The sequence below is a fragment of the Callorhinchus milii genome, unplaced genomic scaffold (assembly GCF_018977255.1).
Source record: "Callorhinchus milii isolate IMCB2004 unplaced genomic scaffold, IMCB_Cmil_1.0 Scaffold18, whole genome shotgun sequence".
NCBI lineage: Eukaryota > Metazoa > Chordata > Chondrichthyes > Chimaeriformes > Callorhinchidae > Callorhinchus > Callorhinchus milii.
The window spans coordinates 3,140,982-3,155,533 of record NW_024704759.1 but is presented as its reverse complement, the minus strand read 5'-3'; the positions used below and the strand labels follow the sequence as shown (position 1 = coordinate 3,155,533).

The following is a 14,552-nucleotide window of genomic DNA, read 5'->3' as shown; positions in this document are numbered from 1 at the left end:
ATTTGTTGAAATATCAAACTTTATTAGTAGTAGAAATTGATTTCAATAGAAAAAAAAACACCCTGTAGTTTAAGACCAAATTGGATTTTTCTGACAGCATCCTGAAGTCTTAGGGCAGCAACAAAAAAAAAGGCCACAGAAGAATTCAGGAAATATTTCACCGCTGCAGTTACAACTACAATAGGCAGCGGGACTTTTGGCACCACATTAATTTCCTGCAGTTGATTCATGTCAATTTCTCCATACAAAATTCATGCAGGGCATTTCTCAACTGATTCCTTGCACGTCAAATAAATTGGCTCGCCACATACACACAACATTTTAGGACACGCTATTACTATCAACATACAACTGATAATGTATAAAGATCTGAACCATTCTATACACTTTCTGTTACAGTGCAATTTACAGTCATTTTCATGCAGTGATCGTTCCATCATCAACCTCTGTTTTAACACTGTCCAAGAGCATGTCTGCTTTTAGTGGTGGCAAAAGCATCAAGATATCATAATAGCACTCTGCAGGACTGTGCAGAATTTCCACTTCCACGGCTAATGCTGCTGAGATGCCAAAAGCAGCCAGATATATTCTTTAAAAATATGGACTGAAACTTCTGCAAAGTGCACTTATTTAGAGAGGTACATTTTAATTTTGCTGACACTAACAAAATTACAAACAAGGCTCTTCCGACTTTACAGAAAATAAGAGTGTCTTTTCCTTTATGCGTGTGCACAAAGCATACGATTCCAAGAGGATATTTCAACCATAGGTGTGCTGCACCCAAGCAACACGTTTAATATTCCTCTTGCTCTTCTGGCTGTTCGTCGGCAACATCTGGTACAGCAAATCCCTCCTAGAATTCAAGACATTGAGAATTAATAGATTTGAACAAGTATATAGCTGCTAACAGAGTTTATGAAGGATTATATAGCCTTTAAATTGTCTGCAGATAAAAGTGTGCTCCACTGCCGCCAAGAAGCAGAACTTAAGCACAACTCAAACTCAGTTGGCTGAGTAGATGAATTAAATATTGATTTTTAATTGGGACTTTTAAAAAGAGGGAGATAATATAAGGGATATTGAGAAAAGGCAACCATTTAATAAAATAATGGGACCAGGTGATCTATTGCTATTTTCCTGAATAGAAAATACCCCAAATTAAAAAATTATTTCGCTAAAGATAGATTTGTAGGTCTAAATTTCAAACGGACCCATACCACTATAGTTTTCTAATGTATTGTACTGAAACATGCTCGCACACAAACAGACTTTCCTTAAAAATTAAGCAAGCAAGTTGTACTATATTCACTTTCTGCCGACTCACTCACCCAATCTTTGTTCTGCCCTTTTCTCAACTAATCCTGCATAGATTCCTTACTAAGATTACCTTTGCTTCTTTGCAGCATTTCTGTGCATGTAGTTAATGATTATAATTTTTTTTTAAAAACTGCCTCATAATGTGTTTTCTTGGTCTGGTCCTACTTGCCTTTCTTAATCCTAGAAGAGAAAAAAAATTGGATTGGCTTTGGTAACCCAATGGGTGCAGTAAACAAGAAATACACCTGCACCAATATACCACAAAGCCAGTGGTTTGAATTTCCAGTATATTGATTTTTAACCACAATTCTTTGGGTAATTTTAAAAAAAAGGATGAAATCAGGTGGTTGGAAGTAAATTTCTAATGAGAGCATACATTGTTAAACAGTATCAACTTGACAATTGAGAAATAAATTATTTTCCTGTTTCTAGGTGTTCACTTAGGTTTTAATTTAAAATACTTGTGTTTAAAGAAAACCACAAATTTATACACTGGAGGTTATTCCAAAAATGAAAGAAGAAATGGGGTGCTTGGAGGAAAAAAAAATCATCCCAAATGAATAGCAGCAGTAGATGCTTGGACAGGAATGACAAAATAAACATAGGGGAAACAAGACGTGGATACATAGTGGAGTCTCAATGCAATAGACTGTTTGGGAACCAGAAAATCCCAATTCTGCTAATAATGAGGCACACTAACATGCACTCAGCTGAACGACTTGCTCCCTGTGCTAGATCCCACTTTAAGATTTACCCCCTACCCCTCGATCCTGCCCCCTCCCCAATCCCTCCCCCCAGCTCGGGTCCGAAACACTGATCGTCCAGCGCATTGGGACGTGAAAGGCGCTATAACAAATGTAATTTTGTTGTTGTTAAAAGCAAAATGGCCAACTTCCTGGTCAAGTCTCACCCAAAGCAACTTCCGGCTTTGCACACGCGCAGGAAAGCAGAAAGCGACATTTGTGGTCATTTAATATCAGCGCAAAAGCCAGCGGAGAGTGGAAACCACATAATCGAATTTGCACTATAAAGACATGCATTATAAAACAGAGATGCACTGAAAATTCATAATATAGTCTTCAGTGGGTAACAAACTAATTTATGAATCCAAGTTTACATGAAAGCAATTCGATTTAAAAGATTCTTACGTCTGTAGCATACAAAATTTCCACAATTCGCTGCAGCACTGGATCATTGTCTGGTTCATTTTCTTGGCAGATTAATTCAATATTTCTCAGTTTTCCAAAGTAAAAATCTCTTTCTTTCTCAAGATCTTCAACAGTTGCTTTCAGCACGTTGATCTGCATAAGGATACAAGATACACTTTAATACCATGATATTTGATAACAGCATTTGTTCAAATACATTCAATTGAAATTCAAAACATAAAATTAAGGGATACTGAAAGATGCAAGTAGAATTTTCATCAGTTAGCATGATCTCCCCACAATATCATTCTCCCCACCTAGTCCAAAATATCTCAACTCCCCTAGAACTTGCTATAAATTGAGTAATTTGCTTCACCCAGTAATCAAATAAAACGTGTTAAATATACCATACAGATTAAGATTCCTATTAAGAATTGTAACCATAACTAGGCTTTATTATAATTAAAGATAAATGACATTTATAACATTTTTACCAACCTGCTGTGCAAGTTCTGCAACTTGTCCGTCTCCGTTTCCCACCATTCCAGGCCTTTTAGGAGCCACAGATACAGGTTTTGGGGCTGCTCCAACCTTTGAGGTTACAGTGACTTTTGGACCAACTGCAACAATTTATAAAACATCATGGTAAGTTCTTAATAAATAGAACAATAGAATGCGCAACTTTACTGGCTCGAGAAATCCAGGAATACCCCAACCACAATTTTGCAGTCACTGGTGTGGGAAACAGGAAAGATACAGGTAACCAAACTTGCTGATGTTGATGAAAAGGAAAGTGACAGATGGGTGAATATAATGTGAACACACGGTAGAGGTAAAAGTGCAGAAATTGCACATTAATCAAGACCTTATCCTGGGGGAGGGGTGCAATCAGTGACCCAGACAGCAACAAAGTACTACTATGCAATGCATTTGATCAGTCAGGCTACAAACACCAATTTTTAAAATGTATTTTATCATCCTTGCCAAGATAGAAATTTTAAATTTGGATTGACTATCTTTGAAAATTTAAATCTGAAGTGTGGTAAAAGTTTAGATAATAGTTTAAAATTCACATGAGCACATCAGTAGCACTTTGTTCACACTGGCAATACACAATCCCATAGTATAATTACATTCGACACCAAGCACACTTAAATACTGCAGATTCTAGAGCAATCCATCATTTCCTTTGTCTCCCTGTACCCAGGGAAAAAAATCATTGTGAACAAACCTTTACATATGGTGTAAAGAAATCCACTGAAAGTTTAGAAAGACATAAGTGATGTGAATTTCATGCTTACTTCCACCATTTAGTTTGTGGTTACAGGACATAATGCAAAGTTATTTTCTAGAAAGAAAGGTTGTACCGAGTTTGAATCTCGCTATATTGGACATAGATGCTTTGTGCTTCCCATCTGAGGATTTAGTATTTAGACTGTCATCTGTAATTTATGGAGCAGAATATTACACAATATGATCAAAGATACACCATAATTCTATGGCAAATTTAAATTATAATAACCATCCTCACATTTAATACAACACGTTATCACATCGTCAAGACTTCTCAAAGCGCTTCACAGGACATACTGTAAACTGGATTGACCTTATTTTGTGGATGAAACACGACAACCAATTTGCGCACAGCATTGTCCCACAACAGCTATAATAATAATCCTTGCGTTTGACAGAATTTTATCACGTCGTTGAGATGTCTCAAAGCGTTTCACAGAATATACTGTAAAGTGGAGTGACTGTATTTTGTGGACGAAACGCAGCAGCTAATTGCACACAACAGTGTCCCACAAACGGTCGTGGATTGAGTGACCAAATTATTTTTCATGGATTGAGTACCATAATTAAATTATGCCAGTGTTCCAGCCCCAACCCCCCAAAAAACCCTTCTTAATCTATTAATACAGAACTCCATCAAATTGTGTTGGACAAAGATGGTTTTAAATCACAACAATGCAATTTGAAGCGTAATACACACCGATACTACCAGTCGTGTGATCAATGGCATGACAATGTGGATTAGAATGTTATGGATGCCCAACTACCACATTATAATAGGGATCTAATATACTCCAACCACCATGGGCATAGACGTATAATAAACGCAAAAGTTTCTATTCATGTGGACACGCAAGAATATTCAAGATCACTGCTAGAATACAGCTATTTCAACACAGCATATCATTCAATACTATAACATGTAACACAGATCAATTAGCAAGTAAATAAGCATAAAAGTCCCAGTGCAATTTACTAAACTGAAAGCCGCTTTATGGGATGGTAAAGAATATGCGCTCAACACCGAACTATCCACGTACATTATGCTTTCTTTTTGAAGCCAAAATACTAAATGAGTTTATCTATCAACACCGAGTAATCAAGTAATCATATATAAATAGTTATACCTGAGACCGTGCTCGCTGCTCCAAGTGTTTTCTTAGATTTGTTGAAAACCTGGTCACCATGATTGGGTGGTGGTCCTGCATCCTGACCTTGCCGTGCAAGTATAGGATCATAGTCTTTACCATCGTAGTTTGCGTCAAAGAATTTCTTGAACCACTGGACAAACTCAAAATTATCTTGAAATTTTCCTTTTACTAATTTATCAACAGGGATTATCTGGGGGAAAAAAAAAATAATAAAACCGTCTCCACTTTATCCTTTTTCTGCTAGTTTTCTTTGGACAACCACAACAACTTGCAATTATATAGCACCGTTCATGTGGGGTAGCTTCCCGGAGCGCTTGACAGTGGTGGAGTCAAACACCAAGCCAGGGGGAGAGGGAGGTGACCATAAGCACAATCAAAAAAATCTTTATAAATAATAATCCTTGATTTTGATAGATATAGCGCCTTATCACATCTTCGAGACATCTCATATCACTTCACAGAATATACTGTAAAGTGAATTGACTGTATATTTTGTGGGCGAAACATGGCTGCTAATTGCACACAGCAGTCTCCCACAAACAGTCATGGATTAAATGTCCAATTTTTTTTTATTTTTACTTATCTATCTTAGAGATAAAGAAGTCCAGGATCTCTTCGCATCTGGCATCTGAAGTGAACAATATTGAGATGATACGAATGGTCTAAGAATTCAGTGTAATGGTTCTCTGGAGCCAAGAACCCGATTCCTACATGGTAAATTTCTTACTATTTAAAAATTCTTGAATGTTGCAATAAAGGACACAATAATACAACAAATTGCATTTATATAACGCCAGGTGGCACCTCAGAGCATCTCTCTCTGTGTCTGTGAGAGCGTGTGTCTCTCTCTCTGTGTCTGTGAGAGTGTGTGTCTCTCTCTCTGTGTCTGTGAGAGTGTGCGTCTCACTCTGTGTCTGTGAGGGAGAGTGTGTGTCGCTCTGTCTTTGTGAGTTGGTGTGTGTGTGTCCCTGCCTACGCGAGTGTGTGTCTGCGCAAGTGTGTGTGTGTCCCTCCTCTGTCTGTGTAAGTGTGTATCTCTCTCTCTCTCTCTCTCTGTGTCTGAGTGGGTGTGTCTCTCTCTGTGAGCCTGTGTGTCTGTGAGTGCGTGCCCCTGTTTCCGCACGCCCCCCTACGTCGGCATGCGCGTGAGTGTGCATCTCATTCCTGATCGCATATTGTAAAGTACTGCAAGACAATAATAACTCATCGTCTGTAGTACCAATTGATAATATTCCACTTACTTTGTCAACGCCCATTCTTTTAAAAGCTGCTTGTAAAAGCTTAAAATTATGAATGTATTCGTGTTCCAGTTTGGCTTGAAATTTCACTTTCTTCAATCCAACACAACCGGGAAAAAGCATGTCCATAAACTGACAATATGCTCCACCTTTAATGACAAGAGGCATAATTAATACATCAGGGTTCCATGAGTCATTACCTACTATGAGCATTATATTCCTCTTTAACCTTCATTTGCAAGTAGGATTCGAAGGAAATAAAAGGGAAACGCAGGAACAGTGATTTTCAGGAAATCTGCATGGTCTTCACAAGTTGTTTTTGGTTCTATGATCTCTTCGCTTTCCTCAGATATATTTATACAATGCAAATATAGATGCTTGTCCTGAATAGCACACCCAGCAGGTGTCATGGATGTAGAAGATAGAGAACACGCAGCAAAGCAACAAAAATGATCAATCTTCACAACCCTGAGTAGCACGAGGTCAATGGAGGAATAATGGGGTAGCTTGAGAAGTGGCTTTGGGTGGAAAGGGTGATCTACACAGGATTTCAGCTACATCAATGGTAGTTAAGAATGGTCGGGATCCTGGTTCCTACAATGATTATACCTAGTTTGGGCTTCAGTAAGATTTTCCCTTCAAATTTATGATAAAGATCAGAATTCCTCAGAGCCAATAGCCTGGACTGGTACAGACAAGTGGATGCCTCAATCCACAAGATGCCTCAGCTATGTATAGGCAACACCCATGGTGCTCACGTGAAGGGCGTAAGAAAATATTCTGTACTTAAAGTAAAGCGTCTGCTTTGCATACCAGATTGTGATCCACTATGTGCTTAAAACATGACACACAGATGCCTACTGTACCTACCTGAGCACAATTGTTCAATCTTTGTGAAGTTCAATTGAAGAGAATCATTAATCCACGCCAGCATGTCATGTCGACTTAAGTTGTCACTGGTCACAGATGTAGAATAAACGTTGACTGCCATTTTCTAAAAAAAACTAAATGGTACGAAAAGATTAAATGGTTAAGATTCATTAAAAATGTATTTTAAAATTTTTCTTCATCAGATAAAGCATCTGTATAATAATCTTTGCATTTGATATAGCACCTTACCATATCTTCGAGACGCCTCAAAGCACTATCACAGAATATACTAAAGTGAATTAACTTTATAATTTGTGGGTAAAGCACATTTCAAAAATGCATGTAATTAATTGCAAGCTAATATAGTACATCTACAGAAGTCTAAAGTACATGTTAACATTAACTTTTTTAATAAAAAAATTACAGAAACCCTTAAAAGTTCAGCAGAGGGTGGATGAAGTTTCCTGTGAAATGCATGCTCCATCCTTGATTAGCTCACAAAGATATTGTGAAAATGAGTCATCACCTTGAGTATTAATGACCTGACTCATGATCAGAATTGCTCACGATTATGAATGCATAGATGTACCCTTCCCCAAGTTTGAGTGATTTTAGCTGGAGGTTCAGCCATCACTTCTGTGTCATCAGGTTAACGCTTACACTACGTCTTACAGTGCACATGAACCACATCTGGCTTTACTTCCTGTATGATATGCAAGAAGCCACAGCAACACAATGATCCAGAAGTCCACTTTTTTTTTGCATGGGAAACAGGCCAGCAAGTACTAAAACTGTGTGTAGTGCTTTTAGAGTGGGTTGACTGGGCACCAGAAGTGAATGTGCACTACAGTGCAGGATAAGATGATAGCAGCATTATAATGAGGCTCCTCTGTATGTGAACAGACTCAGAATGACAAATCTAGTTCCGGTACCATCAAAACTACGTCCTCAAAGACAAACAATAGAATAACTGGCCCTACTAAATCCTTACAGCCAATTAGGGGGAAAAAAATCTAAGCAACAATAACAGTCACGAATGAATGTGCACAGATACAAAGGAAAATTACATTTCTACTCAACTCTCACCAGTAGAGACCTACAAGCACATGGGCTGAATGAACAAACAACCTGATGCTTAAAAAGGCATTTTAAATAGCTTTGTCTAACCACAATTTGCATCCTGTTCTAGGTGACATTCTCCCTGTACTTGGCTTGCCTATAGAACAAAGGACGTAAAGCTAAATACAGTACATCAACTTTGTTATATTCCTGGCTAATTAAGAACTGTATAGTACTATGAGCAAATTTGAAAACTTCATAGCAATTATTTAGTTCACAACACCTCTGAAATTGTGAAAACGGCACATTTATGTGTTCAACTAAGGCTATACAGTATTTGAATGGCAGTGCTTTTTTTAAAAAAAGGAGACTTGCAACAGTTGATCACAAATCCTCAAGTTTACATACAGCTGTCCAGACACCAATCAGTATTGAAATCACAGCCTTATTTTACTGAATAGGATTTTAGACTATGGAATTCAAACTATTTGAACAGATGCAGATGGATGAGTTGGCATCCTGCTCTAGGCTAGGGTTGTGCCCTGCAAAATGTACAGAAGACAAATTCTCCTTACTCATTCAAAGAATATTTAAAAAANTAATTCTAACTGGCTTGATCGCATAGGTAACAGGGCACATGAAAATAATTCTGAATTGTTCATGCCCATCTTTCTCATTCACCCTGACCATCATAAAATCTTCTCACACAAAGAAGATGTGAATGAAGATTAGATAGGAAAGACTAGGTCATGCACAAAACCAGCATGAGTGAATTCAATGATTTTGAGCAAGTGAAATATGCTCCATAATCCACAAATAATGAAGCAAATTTATATTACATTTTTATTTTGAAATTGGTTCTGATCTGATCAGCTGCTAAAATACATCAGGCACACCCCTCATATAGCAGATACCAACTCCTATAAATACTATGCTCCAGCAGCCGTCAATTATTTTGGAATGCTTCAAGTGCCTAGAGGGCTAGAAAAGTGGAAAAGTTGTAATGGAGAACAATCCATGAAACAAAATCACTGAAATCCATTTCTAGAGAATAGTCTAGAAACACTATGTCTAATGAATATTTTTTTTAATATGGGGGGAGGGGGAGAAGAAAGGTTAAGGGTTGAAGGAACAAAATAGGTTTGCAGTAACATACTAGGAAGAAACAATATCAACAGAAACAGATAAGGATTATGAATCTGTTCAGAAAGCCATCAGCTGGAAATAACCTGTGGGAATGAAGCCTGTTGAAAGTTAATAGGCCATCCAGAAGACAACAGGAATTATACTACGACATAGGGCTTTGAACCTCAACAAACCAGGAAACTGATAGAAATATGCTAAAGTTTGTAAAAAAATTAAAAAGTTAGTAATTTTTTTTAAAAAAATCCAAACAGTTGCAACAACCATTCTCCGCTATTCCCAGTGACTATAAATTTCCAATATTGGCACCGCTATATCTAAATTCAAGTTAAATTCACCAATGCATTTTATTGTGAAATTCAATATCAAGGAAAGTCAATAGACTAGGTTATCGTGCCTTATTACAGTTACCAGCCCTATATTCTGCAGCTCGTTTACTCTAGTGCGCCAGGCTCCGTGACCCCATCACTCCCACCCTCGCATGACTCCACTGGCTCCCCATCCTTCAGAGGATCGAATTCAAGATCCTCGTCCTCACTTTCAAGGCCATCCATGGCCTTGCCCCCTCCTACCTTTCTGACCTGCTGACTCATTACCAACCTGCCCACTCCCTCCGTTCAGCAGGCTCCAGCCTGCTCCATGTCTTCCTCCCGACCCGCTCTACCATCAGTCTCTCTGGCCCCACACTCTGGAACTCCATCCCACAGTCCCTCGCCTCACTTCCTCCCTTGTCTCCTTCAAAGTCGGTCTCAAGACCCTCCTCTTTGATTGTGCCTCCCCTCACCCCTACTGCACCCTTCCCCCATGCTCGAGTCCTGACCCCTGACTGTCCAGTGCCTTGGGACGTCCTCCCGACTTGAAGAGTGCTCTACAAATGTAAATTTGTTGTTTTTGTATACTGCGGAATCCACAAGATGAAGTTCTAATATAAATTCTACAAAAAGTGGCAAAGAATACTAACTTGGAAGATGCAACATCGTAGGTCTTTTAATGGTTCATTTAATTGGCAATTACAAAGAATGATACAGCATGGAAACAGACCGTTTTGCCCAACTAGTCTTTGCCCCTATCGATTCCACACAAGTTTCCACTGCTCCAATTCCCCTCTATTTCATGTCTGATTTCAGAATCTTTCAATCTCATCTCTAGATTTTATCATCATTTGATTATTTAAAACTAATTTTAATCTAAAAGAACATCCATTTCCCAACAAAATAGCCGCAATAAGTGTGTTTCTACTCATGCCCTGCAGTTCCAGGAAAACCTAACATCTTAGGTCTGATGGAGGCCACGCACATTCAATTTAATAAATTAAAAATCCTTTGTTTCTAGACGCCAATCCAAAGACGCCATTCATTTCCCAATGCATTATCCAACTAGTACAGTTTTTGGGAGGGGAATTCATACAGATGATCAATGTTTATAAGTGCTCACCAGAATGGACATTTTTATTTCCCCTCCTCCCATCCTCCCCCTTTCATTTCCAGTTTGGGATTCTAACACAAAGTACAAAAGTTGATTATTATTACATAATAAAATACAAACCATTTGGTAAACATACTTGTCTGGGCTTGAAAATGAAACAATGAAGTTGCCATAGGCAATTACTTTTATACTTTTTGTAATTACTTGCTTGATTAAGCAAAATCAGTGAAGATGTTTTCCAAGTGGTTCAAATTAGTCAGTTTTGCAGATTTACATCAATGGAGTACTCAACTTGTATACCAATATACCGAATGACCACTGCATACAACAAAAGGCAAACAATCATGAAATCAGTACATATCTGGCATGTAAAATTTGCTCACGACTTCAGCAATAGGCAAGTATTGAACAGAGCTTTCTTGTAAATAAAAATACATCCATAAAAAAACTAAATATTCCAAGTGGCACATATGTTAATACTACATTAATTAGTATGGATTCTGTAACTTTTTCGGCATCTTTCCATATTTCACAATTTAGAAACCTAATTTTATTCTAACATGTTAAGCCATGCACATTGAACTTAATAAATGAAAAATCATAGGGGTAGGGTTAGGGTGGGTCTAATAGGGAACACAAACATCACTCCACTCTTATCTATGCAAATAATACCTGGAGAAATTAGGGGATTCTGTAAACCCTTCAATCGTGGAGTCCTGTAGCTCAGTGGTTAGAGCACTCGCTTTGCAAGTGAGAGACCTGAGTTCAATTCCAGGCAGAGGGCGAAACCTTGGGCAAGTTTCCTTACTCCACACAGAGCCTAATAATAATCCCTCCAAAACCAAAAACAATAATAAATTGGTCATTTTCAATCTACGACTGTTTGTGGGACATTGCTGTGCGCAATTGGCTGCCGCGTTCGCCCACAAATATACAGTCAATTTACTTTACAGTGTGTTCTGTGAAGCGCTTTGGGACGTCCTCCTGACGTGAAAAGCGCTATATCAAATGCAAGGATTATTATTATTATTATTATTATTAATTAGTCATTTTCGTAACAGCATAATTTTCATTCATTAATATTACCCTAAAAGAATGCAAGTTCAATTAAGATTTAATCAGGTAGGTGAAAATACAAACAGCCATAAACCAAGCAAGGTCTACACTTGTTCTCAGTGATATTCTTCTAATATTGACCTATAGTAATTCTTGAAATACTGTACTCATTGTCAAGTCCCATTTCGAATATAAAAACGTTGTTGCAAGTGAGCAGCCTTCAACTTCATTATTTTTTAAAGAACAAACCCAATCGCCAGACGTTTTATGATGCAGTATTTTAGCAGTCCAATGCTGATTTTATAATGTCAACAACAGCATTTGGATCTTTCCAGAGATTTGTTTTTTTTGAGGAACTCCAGACACCGGATTAACAAATAAGGGTTGGGCAGGACAGAAAAGAATTAAGGATAACAGATAATCATCTCGACAGGCAATGAATGACCCATGGGAGTGGGGTTGAGTGCTCGTTGGATATGGCTGAGATACTGAATTGAGCGAGCAACAAGGCAGGCAGACATAACAGGCAAAGCTCAAGCAGAGCACACTCGAATACACATAGCACCTCAGGCCCTTCGTTCGAGCATGACAGGGATTTCATCAGTTCGTTTCAGTCATAAGACTCGAGCCCTCTTTCCTAGAGCTGTGGATCAAGGACCGATCTTGCTGGCACATAAGGCGTTACAACACTTGTAATGACTTCCTCTGCCCAGACTCCGAAACACATTGCGGTTGCGCCGAGACAGCCACTGACGGTGGCCGGGAGTCAGTGAGCTGGAGCCGGCAGCGCAGGCGGAGGGAGCACTATTAAGCAAAGGGACAGCCCACCCTCCCTCCGCCCTATTTACACTGGCCGCTTTTTGGCAAGTGGCAAAAATAAGGGGAAAAAAATGTTTTATTGCGCGAAAAAAAAAGAAACGCTGCTCAAAAGACTCTCGCCACTCAAACTCACGCGGCGGATAGCGATTAACGAGACATTGGGAAATAAAACATGGCATATTCAATCCTACAACCCCGTTTTCTTCAAGATATAAAGACGCATATAATTATTATTATTGCATATAAAAAAAACACACACACACGCGACACACCAGGATTCTCCATCTTAAAAAGAACATGCAGCCAAAGAGACTGACAAAAAGGGAAATAGGAAGAGAAGTATGCGCGTATGTGGAGACGAGAGGGGGGGGGTGGGGGGGGGTGCGGGTAGAGAAAGAGTGGGGTGGGGGGAGAGGAAAGGGAGGGCATCATAAAAGATGGAACACAAATGAAAAGGCATACGAACCCCCACAAGAAAAAAATATAAAGGGCGGAGGAGAGAGAGAGAGAGAGAGAGAGAGAAGGGGGGGGGGGGGGGGGGAGCTGCATTCAACGCGGATTACGACTGGATGAAAAAAAATTGGCTTTTTTTTTGGGGGGGGGGAGGGAGGTCTGTGTGCGTGTGTTTCTTTTTAAAAAATACGGCGTGTACACACACATATATATATACACACACACAACACAGAGAATATTCGTTACTTTGGTAAACAAAATGACAATGAGACTACGATTAACAATTTCCTTTTCCAGTGTGCATATATGTATATATATATATGCACAGACATTATAATATATATACACATTATATATAAATATACACACACACCACAATCATATAAAATAGGCCCCTTTTCGCTTTCAGCTGTGCCCAGATACCCGAAGAATCCGGGCGCGCCGGCTCAACCCTTACAGCTTCTTTTCTCTCTCCTTCCGCCCCCCATTAAAAACGCACCGCGTTAAAAGCCTCAAACGAGCGAACACAGCCTTCCCTCAGCGTTTTGAAATTATTATCCATCATTGAGAAAGAAAATGAGAGGAGGCATGTGAGGGAAGGGGAGGGGGGGGGGGGGGGAGAGGAAAGGAAGTCTCTTCATTTCTCTTTCTCTCTTCCCCTCCCATATCATCATCATCATCATCAACCTTCCTCCTCCTCCTTCCTCATCATCATCATCTCCCCTCCCTCTTGCGGGTTTGCCATTTGAGGGAACTGAGCGGCTCGGTAAACGTGTTAATAAGGACGGTCGGTCGGTCAGTCAGTCAAACGGACGCTCACCTCACACCACCGCGCCTTTTCGCCCCCGTCGACCGCTTCCCTTCTCTCTCTCTCTCTGGGTAACCGACAGCGGCGCGCAGACGCTCGGACCCCGGTTCAAACTTAAGGCGAGAGCTCGCGAAGCGTCAACCGTCACCACGCCACGGCCGGCAAAATACGCATGCGCGCCCGCGCGCGTCAGGGGCGAGGCCGTGTAACCCCCGCCTCCTTGCGCATACGTCATGCTCGCCCGCCGGCTCCGTGCAAGAGCGGGTTTGGCAGGATCGATCGCACGCATGCGCGTCGTGTGGCGTCGGCCCCACCCCGGTCGGTCACGTGATGGACTCTCCTTTCCCTTTGATGTCCCTGTGTGTGTGTGTGTGTGTGCGGTGCGCATGCTCGGTACCCGCAGGTCCAGTCTGGGAGCCGGTTGCCATGGTGAGGGGCTCTTTTGGGGGCAGCAACGGTCCTGGTGCCTGGGTTCCTGTTAGTCCCCTCTCCTCCTCCTCCTCCTCTTCTTCTTCCTCAGCACAGAACATAAAGGATGGATAGAGAAGTGGACATTCAGCCCAGCCCGGGGTGGCCGCTGCGGGTCGTCGAGGTCAAACGACGACGACGACAACAACGACAAGTTACATTTGCCCAGCGCCTTTCACCTCGGGAGGGGGGGTCCCAAGGCCCTGGACGGTCAGGGCTCGGCACCCAAACCAAATAAACAGCGACCTTCCTCTCTCCCATCGCTCCCGCTCAGCCATCCACCCCACCCGGAAAACGCTCTTAA

At 40.3% G+C, this 14,552-nt stretch overlaps 1 protein-coding gene across 2 annotated transcripts; it reads right to left on the bottom strand.

Annotated features, from left to right (window-relative positions):
- mapre1 (microtubule associated protein RP/EB family member 1) lies at window positions 1-13,972 on the bottom strand. 2 transcript variants are annotated; one of them, XM_042341666.1, is made up of 8 exons: window positions 13,793-13,972; window positions 7,018-7,151; window positions 6,151-6,296; window positions 4,886-5,099; window positions 2,964-3,085; window positions 2,466-2,618; window positions 1,487-1,497; window positions 798-853 (listed from the first exon to the last, which is right to left on the bottom strand). In XM_042341666.1, the coding sequence occupies exons 2-7, from the start codon at window positions 7,136-7,138 to the stop codon at window positions 1,492-1,494; spliced, it is 762 nt and encodes a 253-aa protein (XP_042197600.1). In that variant the 5' UTR covers window positions 7,139-7,151; window positions 13,793-13,972; the 3' UTR covers window positions 798-853; window positions 1,487-1,491.
- Window positions 13,973-14,552: the final 580 nt, after the last annotated feature.

Bases quoted from the DNA above. Each gene is read 5' to 3' on its own strand.
- mapre1 (XM_042341666.1), bottom strand. From the start codon at position 7,138: ATGGCAGTCAACGTTTATTCTACATCTGTGACCAGTGACAACTTAAGT. The intron at 3,086-4,885 runs GTATAACTATTT...AAATTGTTGCAG, and splicing joins AGCAGCGAGCACGGTCTCAG to TTGGTCCAAAAGTCACTGTA. The intron at 2,619-2,963 runs GTTGGTAAAAAT...ATCCTTATGCAG, and splicing joins TTGCAGAACTTGCACAGCAG to ATCAACGTGCTGAAAGCAAC.